The sequence below is a fragment of the Lonchura striata genome, chromosome 5 (assembly GCF_050655825.1).
Source record: "Lonchura striata isolate lonStrDom1 chromosome 5, ASM5065582v1, whole genome shotgun sequence".
NCBI classification, from domain to species: Eukaryota; Metazoa; Chordata; class Aves; order Passeriformes; family Estrildidae; genus Lonchura; species Lonchura striata.
The window spans coordinates 52172287-52188516 of record NC_140707.1 but is presented as its reverse complement, the minus strand read 5'-3'; the positions used below and the strand labels follow the sequence as shown (position 1 = coordinate 52188516).

At 40.9% G+C, this 16230-nt stretch overlaps 1 protein-coding gene across 1 annotated transcript; it reads left to right on the top strand.

Annotated features, from left to right (window-relative positions):
* The first annotated feature begins 5 nt into the window (after window positions 1–5).
* Window positions 6–15393, top strand: ALKBH1 (alkB homolog 1, histone H2A dioxygenase). The gene is made up of 6 exons (XM_021542831.4): window positions 6–169; window positions 2876–2984; window positions 7224–7386; window positions 10835–10925; window positions 12012–12205; window positions 12729–15393. Exons 1-6 carry the CDS (start codon window positions 44–46, stop codon window positions 13147–13149), a joined length of 1104 nt encoding a protein of 367 aa, XP_021398506.4. The 5' UTR covers window positions 6–43; the 3' UTR covers window positions 13150–15393.
* The last annotated feature ends 837 nt before the right edge of the window (window positions 15394–16230 follow it).

Here is a 16230-nt window from a genome sequence, read left to right as displayed (position 1 = left end):
GGGACGGGGGGAGGGCGGGCCGGCCCCGCCCCGGCCACCCGAAATGGCGGCGGCGGCCCTGACCCGTGAGGGTGGGGAGGATGCTTTCCGACGCCTCTTTCGCTTCTATCGGCAGCGCGACGCGTCCGATCTGCGGGGCGTGGTGGACTTCTCTGCGCCGGGGGGCCAGGTAAAGCTGGGCTGCTTCTGCCCGTGCCCCGCGGCGAGCGGCTCGGAGCGCGTTCCGCCCTCGGCGCGGTGTCTCTGCGCGGGGCTGTGGCGGTGCCGCCGCAGTCTGGTCTCTCCACCTGCTGTTTCCTTTCGTGCCCGACGCCGAATCCCTGGCGCCGCTTCGTCTCTGTCTAGAGGACGCCGCACTCGAACTCTGAGCCTCTTATGGGTCCCTGTGCTGGTTTAACAGTGAGAGCGTGACCCGAGCGGGGCAGCTGGGAAGGGCCCGGGCCCCTCTGCCCGCGGGCCCCAGAGCCGTGGGGAAATGCCCGAGGGCACAGGGTGCCTGCAGCCGCCCCTGGCCAGCGCCATGCCTAGTCACAGATTTGCTACTTTTGCTTATATTTACTTTCATAATACTTAATTAGCTCCCTACACTGCAGTGTAGGGGATCTTCAAAGCCTCTGCAGAGCCACGTGATACCTAAGCAGCAGAACGTATGGACACACAAAACGCCGCGTTTCCCTCTCGGGACGGACACTGTTTCCTGGGCCTGCTAGCCCCTGTTTTAGCCCTGAAATACCTAGCTGAGCTGGAATCAGCTTCCCCTTCCTGCGCTGCCTTCCCCCCAGTCAAATTTCTTCTCCTTTCTCACGCCTGTATAATAAATGCTTGGCTTAGTCATCAGGATGAGTTCAGCTGTTACAGTGGGCTGGGGAATACAGGGTTATTTCAGCACAGCTGAAAGTAGTAGCCATCATAGTAGTTTACCATGTCTTCAGTGATGAAGAAATGATCCTTAAAACTTGTCTTCTGTTATGTCACCTCACGAAAGAATGACACAAATCTGCTGAAGTGTTGTTATCCAGGGATTTTCTACTTATGAGCTTATGTCAAAAAAAGGAGTGAGTAATATAGTTAAAATGAAACTTTGCCTAATTTTTAATGTTTCAATGCTTAGTTTTTTTCTTTTTAGTGTTCTATTAAGCTGTTTGTTTTTCTGTCTTTTTGGTCTATAATTTTGCTGTTGCTAATGAAACATAAAACCTGGCCCATATGAAATTGTAAGAGGCCTTAGAATTAACCAAGGAAGTTGTTAACATCTCAGCCTTTCTTGAGCTTGCGGGAGTCCTGTATATGGTAAAGGATTACAGCATTAGGGCTCTTCTGGGAAATTCAAAGTATTTAAAAACATCACAAGGATCTCTCTTCTCTTAATATGACTCTTTTTTGTGCCTGTTACCTTCTAAGATCAGGTGATAACTTACTAGTGAAAACATCTTTTATTCCTCTTTCCACCAGGTTAAAAACATCTGGCATTTCTCTTTCAAGACCTACAGGCCAGGCAGATTGGCCTAGATACTATTGCTTCTTTTTTCTCAGAAAACTGCTTCATGCAGTTGAGCTTTTCAGTGAAGTGTGGCATACCCCATCTCTCATGTTACCAGGCTTATTTAACTGATTCAGTATGTGTAATTCTTCAGCTCAGAAACACCTCCTGTTCTCCAGAATCCCAGGCAATAGCTGGTGTGGAAGCACGTTGAGCAGGCAGTGAGGTGGCAAAGTTTTGGTGAGAGGATAAGACTTCCTGGGGACACTCTGTGGACAGGACTGTGAAGTAAGCTCAAAGGCTGGCACTCACAAAGCTGCTTGAAAAATTGGTAAAACTGACTATATTGCCAAAAGATGCTGTCCAGCAATACCTCAGAGTTTCTTAGAAATTCTATGTATGTAATTTAGTCCTGTTGCTCAGAAAATGTTAACCATAGCTCTCAACTGCAAATAGATTGATTTACACATGTTCCTCTACAGAGGCTGTGTGCAAAGGCCGTATTTTGATATACATTTTAAGACTCTTGCAGTCTCTGCCTGTTTATTCCTACTGTGCCTGGCCATCTCTTTCCTTATATGAGCCTGTACTTTTCCACTGCTGCATGGAGGGCTGGACTGCGGAACTAAGCAGAACAAAACCAACTTGATTCTGTCTTGCCCTCCTCAAGACACTTCCCTGTCCTAAGGGAAGAAGGGAGTTGGATCACAGTAGAATGAGTTTGCTGCATTTTTTCCAGCAAATGTTAGCTTAAATACATGTGTTATTGTTACTTAAGGGAGTATGTCAAGGAAATACATCTTGCCAAGCCTTGAGCTGTTGATCCTGCTGTTTGGAACAGAATTGGCAGGATGGCATTCAGAATTGACAGAGTTTCTGTAGTCCTTCATATCCAACATCTTTGGTTGCTTCATTGCTATACTGCTTATCCTGCTGTAAATTAGAGATGAGAATAGTCATCTACCCTATGGGATCATGGGCAACCTGTATTTGGAATGTTGTTTGAAAATACAAAGTGTTATAAGTATATTGCTCTTTAATGGAGGTTGATAATTACCAGAATGTTTTATAATGATGAGGCTGTACTGTGGAAATGGACAAATAATAATGAGTTTTTTTTTCATTGGTATATATTGTTTGGGGTTTTTTATGAGTGGGGGACATCTCATCCCTAGATAAAACCTGTAAGTACCTTTTGAGTCTTATGTTCTATGTGTTCTGGCTCTGTTCAGCCTGTCCTGGTCACAGCTGTTTAGACAGTAGTTTTGTGGTACATTTGGCATTTTCACAAGAGTTACCTTCAAGCATTGCAGCACTCTTCCTTTTAGATGCTCTTTTTGGATGAGTTTTGTGTTTCTTACTCTTTTTTTAACCAGATCTATTTTATTTTTCCAGGTGTTCAGATCACAGCTCAGTATTTCTTCAGTCAGTGATCAAGATGCCTACAGAGCAGGATTACAGCCAGTTAGCCAGTGGAAAGCCTATGGCCTCAGTGGGTATCCAGGTAGGTAGCTCTGATTTCAAGAAAAGTTAAACACAACCTCATTACTTTGAATTCATGTAGTTTCAGTCTTTTTTTTTTTCTTGTCCTGCCTGAAAAAGCTATTCTGTTTTGCCTAAGTGTAATTTAATGTTGTTGTAAGTGCAGGAGGACGAACAAATCAGCTAAAGGGTGGGTGGGATACAGCAATATTTATGAAGGTGAGAAGAGCCAGTTGTTTCACAGTGAGATCAGCCAGACCGTAGCTCATGAGTGGACTCCTGTTGCCTTTGGCAGAGACTTTATTTCTGTAGAATCTGTTTTTCCTCAATATACATCATGCTCATTGGGTACATGGCTGAAATTCAGTAGTTTCACAGTTGAAGTGTGGCATCTACTTGCCAATGTAGGACATGGACTACAGTAAGTGAATAAGAACCTTTTGGCCTACTCAATATGCAGAGTAATTTCATTAGGCAGGTTATTTCAGAAGTGGAAATGTGTTTTAGGTTTGCAGTTTACCTGGTATAGTCACAGAGAGGTTGGAAGGCACCTCCAGAGGTCTAGGCCAACACCCTGCTTAAAGCAAGATGAAATTGGAAGTTAGATCAGGATGCTGAGAGCTATGTATGGATAAATTCTGGAAATCTCCAAGGAGAGAGATTGCACACTCTCTCTGGGCACCTGTACCAATGTTTGGCCATGTTTTTTTCCTAAATCTCATATCTAATAAAAATTTGTCTTGCTGTTACTTGTGACTGTTGTCTCTCAATCTTGCTGTGCACATCTAAGAAGAATTGGGCTCCCCTCCTCTCTCATGCTGGTGGGTGGTGCTCACCAATACCAGGATGTGTCACTAGTCCTCACTGCTGCTCACAATTTGTCCTCAAGGCAGCCTGGCCTTGGTTTGGAGCTGCTCTTGACCCTTGGGTCATACTGTGGCATGGTGTTATTCTGCCCCAGATGCAGAATTACATCTGTTGAACTTCTGAGGGTCTCTTTAGCCCATTCTTCATTTGTCAAAGTCCTTTTCAAGGGCAGCACTAGCCTCCAGTAGATACACTGCTGCCCCAATTTAGTGTAAACTGTAAGTGAAATGAGGATGAACATCCCATCATCCACGTTGTTGATGTAGATGTAGTTATCTTTGCCCCAGGATCAAAGAATGTAGCTCATAACAGCTGCTGGTTAGACTTTGAATCATCAAATCACTATTCTTTAAACCTGGTGATCCATCCAACTTTTGCTTACCCTTTCAATTTGCCCAAAAAATGTATGGCTCCCAGTTTGGCTCCAATGGTGCTGTAAAAGGCCAAATGGAAAACTTTTCTTAAGCCAAGGTAAGCATAATTTCCTGTTTTCCCCTTGTCTGAACATCTCACTCTAGCAGGCAGTAAGGTTGGTTAGACAAAATTTGCCTACCATGCTCTCTGTTTCCAACCACCATGTTTCTAGAAGTTGCTGCCATGAAAGTTTGCTTTGTAATTTTATCAGGGGTTTTGATAAGGCAGATGAGTTTGTAGTTCCCCAGATCCTCCTTTTTTCAAGAATTTTTGTTTGATTAATTATGTTGTTTCTCATGTTTCTTTTCATTCATTGGGACCTCAGTTTCTCTGTGGGTTGCTTTGAAGCCAGCATACCACTTCTGAAACTGAAGCAGCCATGCTACCCATCTGACATGTTTAATACACAGGGAATTGAATAACTTCAGGAGAAAGGCTTCTGTCTCTTCTTGCCTCTATAAATGTTTTGTTCCACTTATCTGTCATATTATAGCTGCCCTTGCTTGGTCTACTTGTCATTTACTGTCTGTCTAAATGTCTTTCTTAGTAATTACATAGGGGGTGTGGGGAATCACAGGTGTTCCACTTAACTGCATTTCTCTTCTGCTTTGGCAAGGGAAACCTTTTCCTAAAATTAAATACAAATACATTGATAAATTAGCTGTCCTGTTTAGAATCAACTCATGTGTGGACTTGTGGAGAATAGTGTTCTATCATTTTTCAGCTACCTTTATCTGGACATCTTAAAACAGTAGGAGATGTGTAACCAGCTGTCCCAATAGCCTTCTAAGTGAAGTAAGAATTTTTTTAGTTTTCCTATGAGCGAATGGAAAGGAAATAATTTAGTTTTGTCCCCACAGTAAGAAATGAAATAGAAGATGAAGGAGTCTGGGTGAATTTCTATTGTGGTATCCTAAGTTCTGTGTGCAGCATGTGTTGCTGTCTTTGGGTCTTTGTAACTGACACTTCTTTTTTATGAGCAGTTTTTCTTGTTATTAGACATCTGCATGTCTTATCCTTCCTTTGACTGAGGTTGGAGACCACTTTTGTTAGGTGCAAATTAATTTGTAGTACATACCAAGATAGTGCTACAGTAAGAGAATTGCACCTGCCTCCTCAGGGCAATTTCTTTTAGTATACAGATTCACAGAGAATAATTCCTTTACCCTTTCCCCCCACCATCTTTCAAGGGCAAGAGGTTCAATTATGTTGTCTTCAAAGTTTGTCTGTGGTGTTCATCAGTCAGTTCAGAAAGATTGCTACAGAAATACTTCTTACTCTTCTCCCTCCTATGTGTGCAAGTCACTGATTTCTAGCATTATTAGTCTTTGTTCTGTGTTTGCACAATATTTTTTATAATAAAACTTTGTAACTGTTAGAAATTCAGTTTCTGCTTTTCTTGACACAATAAACATAGTAGTAACCCACCTTTTAGTTGTTACTGCTTTTGTAAATCTAGACCAATCTAGTTTCTTAAGAGAAACCTAGGTCAAGGAAGGGTTTGGAGAGACATGAGCATGTTCTAAATTTGTGAGATAAAAGCCATAAAATATGGATTCTTGTTCTCATCTCTGCTTGGAACTTAACTCTCCAGGCTTCAATGCCTTCATTAATACCCAGGGATAACATAGTAGAGTGTAATTTCATGAATGTGTAGTAGAATGCTTCAAGAACTGCACATCAAAAGCTGTAGACAGGAAGGGCAGTATTATTATTCTGTTCTATGCAGATGCCAACAGAAAGTAAATATAATGCTTCTTGCAAAGCAACGTCTTGTAGCCAAGCCTATCAGAAGGCTGCCATAGTCTGAAAGTGCAGGGAACAGAGTGGATGACCATACATTATTAATATACTGAAGGCATTTTTTCTAACCAGTTACTTTAATCTTGAGTCTGTGAGGTATGCTGGCAAGTAGGTCTTTTTGTGTTTTTATTGCCACTTTCATAAGGCCACAAGGCAGGTTTGTATCCTACTGAGAATCCTAGCTTTGCTGCTTCTTTTTTCACCTATTTTTGTCTCTTGTTAACTTGATAGGACTGAGAAGTTCAAAAAGACACAGTAGGCCAAAACCTTAAAACCTCCTTTTCCTTTGTTCCTCTTATACCCTTATCTCTCTTTACATGTGGATTTTGTGTTGGTGAGTCTTATTGAATTGACAGTCTTTGAGAGAATGCCTTGATTCTCAGAGTAGGTACAGTGCAGATTAATAGCATCTCTCATATGGGCTGCTGCTTGAACCCTGCCTGAGGTGCCTGGCTAAATGAATGTGCCGAATAGCTGCATGTTTATTTTGTTTTGTTAATTAACAATGCCTGCAAAGTATTCACAGTCAATAACAAGTGGTTCAGGATATCATTTGACTTTCATGCCCATTTCTGAGTGTAACCATATAAAATGCAAATATGGATACAACCAGACTTACCTGGAAATAAGCATGATGAAAAGGGGAGGACACTTTACATTAGTAGACACTTGTTCAGCCCAGGGACTTCTTTCTGAAGTAGCAGTAGGAAGACAGTATGAGTTCAGAGACAGGAATAAAGTTAGTTTAAAGCATAGAAAAACTAGGCCAGAATTGCTTTAACTTTGCTAGGTTTAAGAGAAAAGTCATGCTGAATAATTAAAAAAATAAAATTTACTCCAAAACAATTAGATTTCCATGGTTTTACTCCTTTATCTCCTGTAATCAATATGCCTTACACAGCTATGTCCTTTATTGTAATTTTTGTTTGGACTAGTGTTGACTGCCCTCTCTGCCTCCTACCTTGTGCCACCATTTGTTTTTTCTGAAAAAAGCCAATAAGTTTCAACTTAACTATAATAGACTTCATCAGCTGATATGCACAGTTAATGGTTGTATGTCTAAGGGTTTTTTTCACTACCTCTGACTCCTATCCTTTGCTCTAAATTCAGAAAAAAACCCTAGGGAAACGTCTAATCCTACTTTGTCTCCATCCTCTCCTTTTTTCTTTGTGGTCAGGTTTTATTTTCATACCAAACCCTTTCCTTCCTGGCTGCCAGCGTCACTGGGTGAAGCAGTGTCTCAAGCTATACCCTGAGAAACCCAATGTCTGCAACCTGGACCTGCACATGGCTCCTGAGAAGACCACTGACCTGTGGGGACAGAGCAAGGAGCAGCTGAGGTAAGGCCACTATCACCTTTCATGGTCAAAACTGATGGAGCCAGATCTCACCTTTGAGAAAGTCCAAGAAAATTGAGCAAGGAAGGAAGCTGAAGAATATTGTGTATTTGCTGGCAGAATACAGATGATGTCAGACATGCCAAGTTAAAGGTGGCTGTTTCATGGCTTCATGTGCATCCTTGCTAATTCTCTGCTTTCATTCTCAATGGGATTCTCGAGTGGCATATTGTTCTAAAGGCATTGGTGAAATGCTTCGTAGTAACCCTGACTGATGTGATGCTTGAAGCTTGCTAAGCTCAGCTATGAGAGGAACCATGAAGGTTTTCTCTAGGCCTCAGTTTTCCTGAGATCCTTTCCAAAACTCCCCACTAATGGTGGCACTTCTTCCCAGTCTGCTCTTAGATCCAGTACGCCGTAATTGAAATGCTGTTAGCTGTACTTTCTTGAATTTCTCAAATCTAACAGTTTCTGTGTTCTTATTTTTTAAAGTGTTTATTTTGGTTTGGTTTTGTTTCTGGTTCTTCTTAATTCAGCATGACATTGAATTAATGGTATTAAATGTACCATTCTAATGGCAATCCTGTTTAATTGGAAAGATTCCATCAGGTTCAGAATTCTGTGGGTGATGTAGCTGCCTTTCCTCTACCTGATCTGGAATTTAATGGAGAATTTGTCCCAGTTTTGAAGTCAAGTAGAAAGTTTAAAAAAAGGAAAAGTCTTTTAAAGCTTGAACTTTAATACATATAAAACAGACTTTACAGTACACAATCTTTTAGCTATTTGGATATTTATTGTTACTTTATTGATTTCACTGCTCATTTTTCATAATGATTGTTTTGTGTGATGGTGCAACTGGAGTTCTCTACAATGCCTATCTTCCACCTCAGTTTCTTAATGAGGTTGACCTGCAGAGATTTTTCTTCAAAAAACCTCTTGACATCTACAAGATATAGAATAGCAAAAGCAAGATTGGGACATCTAATTGTTTGCACCTAGGAGAGAAGTTACACTCTCACCTGTATTTTCCAGGCTCAGTCAGAATTGGTTACAGAAATGTAGACACCATTTTTGTGTTCCATCAAGATTAAAAAATTGTTCTGTGAAAGGATTGTGCATTGTGCCCAATGGCTGAAAAAAGTGGGGTACTGTTCCAGTTTGCCAGGCCTCTCCCAGCAGGACCTCCTGTGTGCAGAGAATGATCAGAGCAGAGGTTAATTTACAGCTGCATCCAGTTCATTTGAAAACAGTATTTAGGAAAGTGATGGCTGGCAGAAACCCTGGCAATTTTCTGAAGTACTTAACCTGAGTCTTCAAGTGACCCAGCTGCTTAGACCTAGAGGCAGTAGATGGAACTAGCCAGCCTCTCTAGTATCAGGAGTGAAAGCATTTTGGAGAGGCAAGAAACATGCTTATCTAAAAAGAGGTCTACTTCCAAGATGGGTTACAACTTCAATGCTGTTTAAAGCCATCAGGATAATGCATGCATGTGCTTGGGTCATGGCTTATCTGCTCTTTTCAGGATGCAGGAATCACAAGGTAGGGTGAATTTATACAATTCTGTGACATATGTGCTATGCTTTCCTCACAAAGTGGAGCCTGCGTATTTTCTTCAGTGCTGGGGACAAAATCATAAAAGGTAATAGAACATTCCCACAAGGGAGATAGAGATATACAGATATATAGGTATGTCCATCCTTGTGTATAAGGAAAATGATGGAGGGGTTTTGCAGATAAATCATTACCAGCAAATAAAGAAACAAGGGATCTTCAGACCAAAGCTCCCATGCTGTTCAGTCTTTTTCTAACATAGTTATACCAGACCTTTTCTGTGCCTCATTGTTTCCAGATATACATACTTTTCCCTTCTCAGCAATCACATATGAAATCACATGCAAAATACCAAGTTCTGGGAAGAAGGACTTCGCACACACATTTGGGTTCTTGCTGTTGCACAAACTCTCTAGCACTGTAGCAAAAAAAGGGCCATTTCGAAAGGCACATGCTAAAATTTTTTCATTATGAGCGTTGTTTGTCAGGTGAAAGATGTACAAGAACAAACTGTGTGCTCTCCCCTTTCTAAATGCTGTGTTGCCTGCTTGTGGGCTACACAAATTGTTCCAAGCAGCATGTATTTGACAGTTACTGTGTTGATGTTTATGGTAATTGCAGTGCTGTTAGCCTATGACAGATGGAAAATGGAAAGACTATTTTCAGTAATCAGTGAGCTAAGAAAAATTACTAAAGGTAAAGAAACTTGCCTTTTACTCCTGTTCCTGGTTTATCTTATGAGCTATCAGGATGGCATAGTTGAAGGGCAGGAACAAGCTGTGTATCCAGGTAGAAATGCACATTAAATGCAGATGTTTGGCTGTGACTTGACCATGGCAGTGCAAATATCAGTCTTTTTATGTAAAAGAGAGCATGTCATGCTGAACTAATGAGGCTGTAAATGAGAGCGAGCCGTCTGGTACTACCGTTTCTCTTCTGAATATATTTCCCTTTTCTATATTTTTCTTTTTTTACCACAACATGTGACTTGGCTTGAGAAAAGTATGCTGAAATTGCTGTTATGAGTAGACATAGATGTGTACCTTCATTTTTCTATTTGTCACTAACATATTTCTATCTGATTTAGTTACTTATACCCTGTAACTTTTCAAAGGCTTTTCCGTAGTCTGTCCTAGAAGCTTCTCCTTGAAGCCTCTTCTTGCTTTCATCATCTACAAGTAAGAATGGTAAATTGGTGTGTGGGTTTAGACCACTCAGCCCCTTTAATTCAGGGTTGTCACATGAGAAGAACAGTTCTTTGTCCTGCATGGCAGTCTGGATAAGGGGACACCTGCAATCTAGACTTCTTGACACTGTGGTCACAGCTGGAGAAGTCTTGCTTCTTACTGTGAGTCAGCCCATCCTAAGGAAGTTTTATCAAAGTACCAAGTAGTAGAACCAACCATCCTTTGCAATATTAGGCAGCATGCTATGTTTCACTGTTAGGCAACTCATTTTCCTTTCTTGTAATTTTCCATTAAATGCCTAGAATATTTTTTCCTTGAATTTGAAGCTTTCAGGTCTTCAGATTCTGGTCTTTAACTTTTTGGTGCTCAAATACAACTTGTTTAATTCTGATTTCTTAATCTGTGCTATTCATTGTGTTTCCATTTGATAATCTCTTAGATACCATTTGAAAATACAAGCTTTCATACTGAGCACACTTGGCAGTAGGCCCCACAGCTTCCACACGTTCCATGAACTAAATTTTCAAGGTCTTTGGAGGAAGAAAGTATTGGCACTGAAAAAAAATAGTTGAGCATTGGTCAGTTTTAATAGCATTGGCTGGTTTTAGTAAGCTGTGAAATGGATGAGTGAATCTCATTACTGTATGCTGCACTGCCAGAAGACCCCTCAGAAATTAACACATACCCTATTTATTTCTGTTTTGTCTCTGTAGAAGGAAAGGTTCCAGTAAATGGGAGCCCAGGAGCCTATTGGAGAAGCTGCGCTGGGTGACCCTTGGTTACCATTATAACTGGGATACTAAGGTATTGAGATTAAATTCTTCTCCATTTTTCTTAGCCATAAGAACTCAGAATGGCAAACAGAGAAGGACATAATGGAATAAAGACAGTCTTGAGGACAGGCACTAACAAACTGTGCTTTTAAGAACATTTCAATCTGTATTGCTTGATTGTGAAGGGTTTAACAGCAGAAGTCCGTTGCTGCATTCTTTCCTTTGAAAGTTAACATGAGAGCATACACTCAGCTCTAAACCTACAACTATTCCAGGGTAAATGGCATTTTTACCTACCAAAAGGGATGGTTACAAAAGCATTGCTAACTATTAAGCTGAGTGTGACTTCAGGGAAACTACCCTTTGGTGGGGTGAGCAGGAACAAGAAGAAACTGCTGCTCATGTGATTTGGAATTTTAATGAGCCTGAACCACTATAGTGCATTCTTACCAACTAACAGCTGTTGTGAGAATCCTGATCAAAATAAACTTTTTTTCATGAGACTGAGATAGATGTAGGCCAATAAGCACTGGCAGAGTGAATATGCATTTTATCTGTATATAGCAGATAACCAAATCTGCTTGCAGCCTTTTATTTACCAGATCAACCTGTTATTGGATGGCCTTAATAAAAGTTTGGTTATTATCTTCCAGTCCTCTCAGAATGCCTTATGGGAGAGAGAAAAAGTAGGTTTGCAATTGATTTCTGCTTGTTATTAATGAAGGAATAAAGATGCTAGTTTTGGAGCTCTGTTGATGAGCTACAGAACTGTCTTTCCATTGGCAGCTTCAGGTTGTGACTGAGAAGATCCTCAGGATGTTGGTAATAATCTTACTGATTTCAGGTTTTTCATCTACATATAATGATTAACTCCACAATTAATTGTATCTCTGGCAGTCTCAGCCTAGGCCACAAATTTAATGGTAGGTGGTAAATTTGCTGTGATTCTGCCTGTGTTGTAGTCGTTTTCTAGGTAAATGTGATGTCCTTCAACACAACTATCAGCCAGGGTTTTGAGTTCTTTTTCAATATTTATTTCTAAGTGTATTTGCTGCTCTGATGTGTTGGGTGTGGCTTTCTTTTTTTTTCTCCCCCACCCCCACTCTCCTTCTTCCAGAAGTACTCAGCAAATCACCACACTCCTTTCCCCTCAGACCTTGCATTCCTATCAGAACAAGTGGCTGCAGCCTGTGGGTTTCGGGGTTTCCAAGCCCAAGCAGGGATCTTGAACTACTATCATTTTGACTCTTCGCTGGGAATTCATGTGGATGAGTCTGAACTAGACCATTCTCGGCCCCTGTTATCATTCAGGTGAGTCAAGGAAAGCGCACTTGAGTATTATGGAAAAATCAGTGGCTTTTTTCCTAGGGTTGCTTATGGTTATAGGAAGGCAGTATGATGTAGTTTGCTAATTGGGTATATAATCTTCACTCTCAGAAGATTTGAATAGCAGAAGACTGTAGGTCAGGGATATAGGTTTTTCCTTAAGGACTGCTTAAATAGCCTGGATATAGTGCCTGGACTGAAGAGTTCTTTTGCAGACAGCACATTTCTGTTCTAAAGCAGCAGAGTGCCAGTTGGGTACTGAAGAAGTATCTCAGCAAAGCTTCAAACCTGGCAGGGCAATTGCTCACACTGTGCCTATCCTGAACCAGGTCACTTAGTCTGTTTGCCATGTTTTCACCTAAAAGTTGTTCTTAAGAGTCCCTCTGGTTTTTGTGATTGCTTGGAGTGTTCTTGATGAAGGAATTTAACTACTGATATTTTTTTACTGTACAGAAAATTGTTCTCTACCTGAATTTGTTTTCTCTCTCCATCTTTATACCATTTCTAGTTTTGGGCAATCCTCAATATTTTTGCTTGGAGGCCTGAAGCGGGAGGAGGCCCCAACAGCAATGTTCATGCACAGCGGAGATATCATGGTGATGTCTGGCTTCAGCCGCCTGCTGTACCATGCTGTCCCCAGGGTCCTCCCCAACCCTGAGGGGACAGCTCTGCCTTCGTGCCTCAACCAAGCTCTTTCTTCAGACCTTCCTGTTGGCTCAGTCATTGAGCACAGCTCTGATGAGGACTGGCAGGTGTGTGCCAAGTACCTGCAGTCCTCCCGCATCAACATGACTATTCGACAGGTGTTGGCTGAGGGTCAGAAATTTCCAGAAGAATCTGGGACAAACGGAAAGATCCAAGCGCCCTCTGAAGACAGTTATCATGAGAACAGCAAAGCCAAAAGACATAAACCAAACAGAGTCAGCTGAAACCAGGAGATGATACTGACATGGACCAGACAGGCAATCTCCATATGGAATTAGGAACTGGTGTAATACTGGAAGTCACTTGTCTGTATTGCAGTTAATAAACTTGTGCAGAATAAATGTAGTCCTTCTTGCTATAATAAATAGGTAGGAGGAGAAAAAGAATTTAAAAGGAAAAGAAGGACTGGGACTCAGGAGATTAACTCTATTGGCATTTTGTTGTAAATGTTTACTGCACTCTATTTCGTTTAAAATACCTGTATGTCAGAGAACTTTAAGCTTGGTTGAGCTTAAATGGTTTAAGCCTTTGGTGAAGCTTGGTTTAAGCTTTAGGAATGATGCTTATAAAGTATTTTGAAATTATTGGGAAGAGAGTGTTAGCGGAAGATACATAATTGTTATGTGATAGAGAATCCTGTTGGCTTGTAAAGCTCAGTTGAAGCTGAGTAACAAGTATGAGTATGAATGAGAATAGGGTGCTATGGGTGTAAGACCTACCTGCAGCATTTTCAAGATAATTACTTCTGCAGCAAAAATGGGTTCAGTGGTCAGAAACTGGCAACTCCCTCAAGCAGCACCTTGCTGTAAGCTTTATATAGTCCTGTGCTCTCCTTTGGCCTGTTTGCATCCCCTCAGCTGCAGCAGAATCTGCTTTTATGAATGGTACTGAACATCTTATCTCATATTTTAGAGAGAAACAGTTGGGAGTGATAGCTACTTAGAATATCTAGGACCTCCCAACTGGGTCTCCTCCCAGTAGTATGTGACTGAGCCCAACATGGCCATTCTTTCAAAACTGCCCTCTCCTAAGTGCCTGTGTGTTACAGTTCTCCAGTCCCAAGCTAGCACCTGTAAGGAACAGGATAACTTGCAAATAATAGTAACGAAGCTGTAAATTAAGTACCTAAAAAATGAATCAGTGACTATCTCTGTCACACAGAGATAAATATATTGAAACAAAGAAAAGCACTAGTTTTTGTGCTAGATCTTTTTAAGATTCAGACCTTCCTATCTACTTTTTAATGCAGTTTTAATTGTTTGAGTGGAATGCACTATCCCTGGGGTATTTTGTTGCATTTTCCCAATGAATAGACTTACTTGGTTTTAAATTAAAGATCTCTATCAGTTTTGGGCTGGCTATTTTCTTCTTTTCTTTTTCTCCCTGTTAGTTGTTCCATGTATTGTTAATGCTGCTGTATCTCTTGTGCAGTACCCTCTAGGCTTCTTTTGGATCTACTCCCTCTGCAATCTGCTAGTTCCTGTGGAGGAGCTCTGTGTATGTCTGCAGGGCTGCTTTGCTTATGGCAGTTCAGGGTTTGTTGGGCAGTTGCAGAGGGGCGTTGCCTGCAGTATCTAAGTCCAGTTTAATACATACGTGACAGCTTTTCCTCATGGGTAAAGTGTCTGGTCTGCTTATCTCATAGGAAGTGAATGTGTGTTTGCATGCAATTAATTCCTTATGCAATACTGCAAGGAGTTCCAGTAACTGAAGGTCTAAAATAATCAGATATGAGTTTTAATGTTTTATTCTGTGCTAGATGTGTGTCCTTTCTGTAGCCTGGCTCTGGTATATTTACAGCTGAGCCCTAAGAGAGTGAATATATTATGCAGAGAGGTTACAACATGACCAGAAAGGAAAGTTGACCGAGTCAAGCTCAGAAAACAGCAAAGCTCCCTTAGTGGCACCTGAAGATGGAGAAGGATGGAGAGGAATATCCCTTTTCCTAACTGAGAAGGAAGCAAAGATTGTCCAACTCTCTCATCTCTGATGAGACAAGAAGGTGGTGAACAGGAACTGGTTTCTTCATCTCACAGGCTAAATTGTAAGTCTATGGTTTTCACGTCTTTTGTTCCCTATAAATGTATAATATATGACAAGTAGTCATTTATTCCAGGATTCATTTGTTCCTGTGATATAAGGACAAAAAAAGCATACTGTTTACCCTCTGCAGTTAAAAATTGTAGTAAATGCTGTGAACTACTGATTGTAATTGGTCATGAGAAGTATCCAGTCCATTGAAGCCGTATGTTTAGATGTGACTGAGTTGAGAATTTGCTTAGTTAGTTGCAGTCAAGCTTTTTATCTAATGCCATTGTAAGACAGCCCTGGTCTAATTCTGTATCAGACACTCAGAAAATGAAAAGTCTATGACCCAGAAATGGACATATGAGAAATGATCCAGAAAAAAAAAGTATTGGTGTACCATAAGAAACAACAATAAAAACAGAGAATTTTCTGAACTGCCAGCCTAGCAGGATTATTGGTTCTTTGAGCAGAGCAGAAGGGAGTACAAGTGAGCAAACCAAAGGACTTCTGCAGACTCTGCAAACTGTGCTTCCAGAATATAATTTCAAAGAGGCAGTAAGTTGTGGGAAGTAGGCAGGGAGTAGGGTTTCATCCAGTCATGTACTCAGGACCCATTGACCTATTCCACACAGCTCTCAGAGTCTGACATTTGCACCACATTTGCTTGGGATTGTGATGACGCAAAAGAATTTTTCCATAGCACTGATGAAATATTTGTATCTATAGGTACCACAAATAATTGCTTGTGTTCATATAGGTGTGTGCTGAGATAATCTCTGTAGTTTGTAATTCCTCTGAGGGAGAGGAGGGAAAGAACAGGACATCAGGACCAATTCTGCAAGAAAATTTATGTAATGAGTTGATTACAGGAAGGTAAGTATGTGTTTCTTTCAAAGCCACCTGGAAATGAAGCACATTGTTTACCACATATACACTGTTCATTATGTGATCTGTAGATAAAGCTAGCTGTCCAACAATTGCTGCTTTTTTTAAAATCAAGAATAAAGGGAAAATAAATCTCCAGTTAAATGAGAAAGTTCAGTGGGATGAATACTGGAAGCAGAAGAGGAAGCTGCCTGTACAAATGAAAAATTTTCAGTCCTCTTGAGAGAACTGTGCTAGAATAGTTCAGTGTTACAACTGGACTGCTGGCTGGTGCCCATGACAAATTTACTGCATGCTCCATGCTACCAGACAGTAACTTATGGGCAAGGTCTTCCCTAAAGCTGTGCCTGCTGCTTGAATGATTCTGATCTTAGGTATTTTTCCTTTCTTTG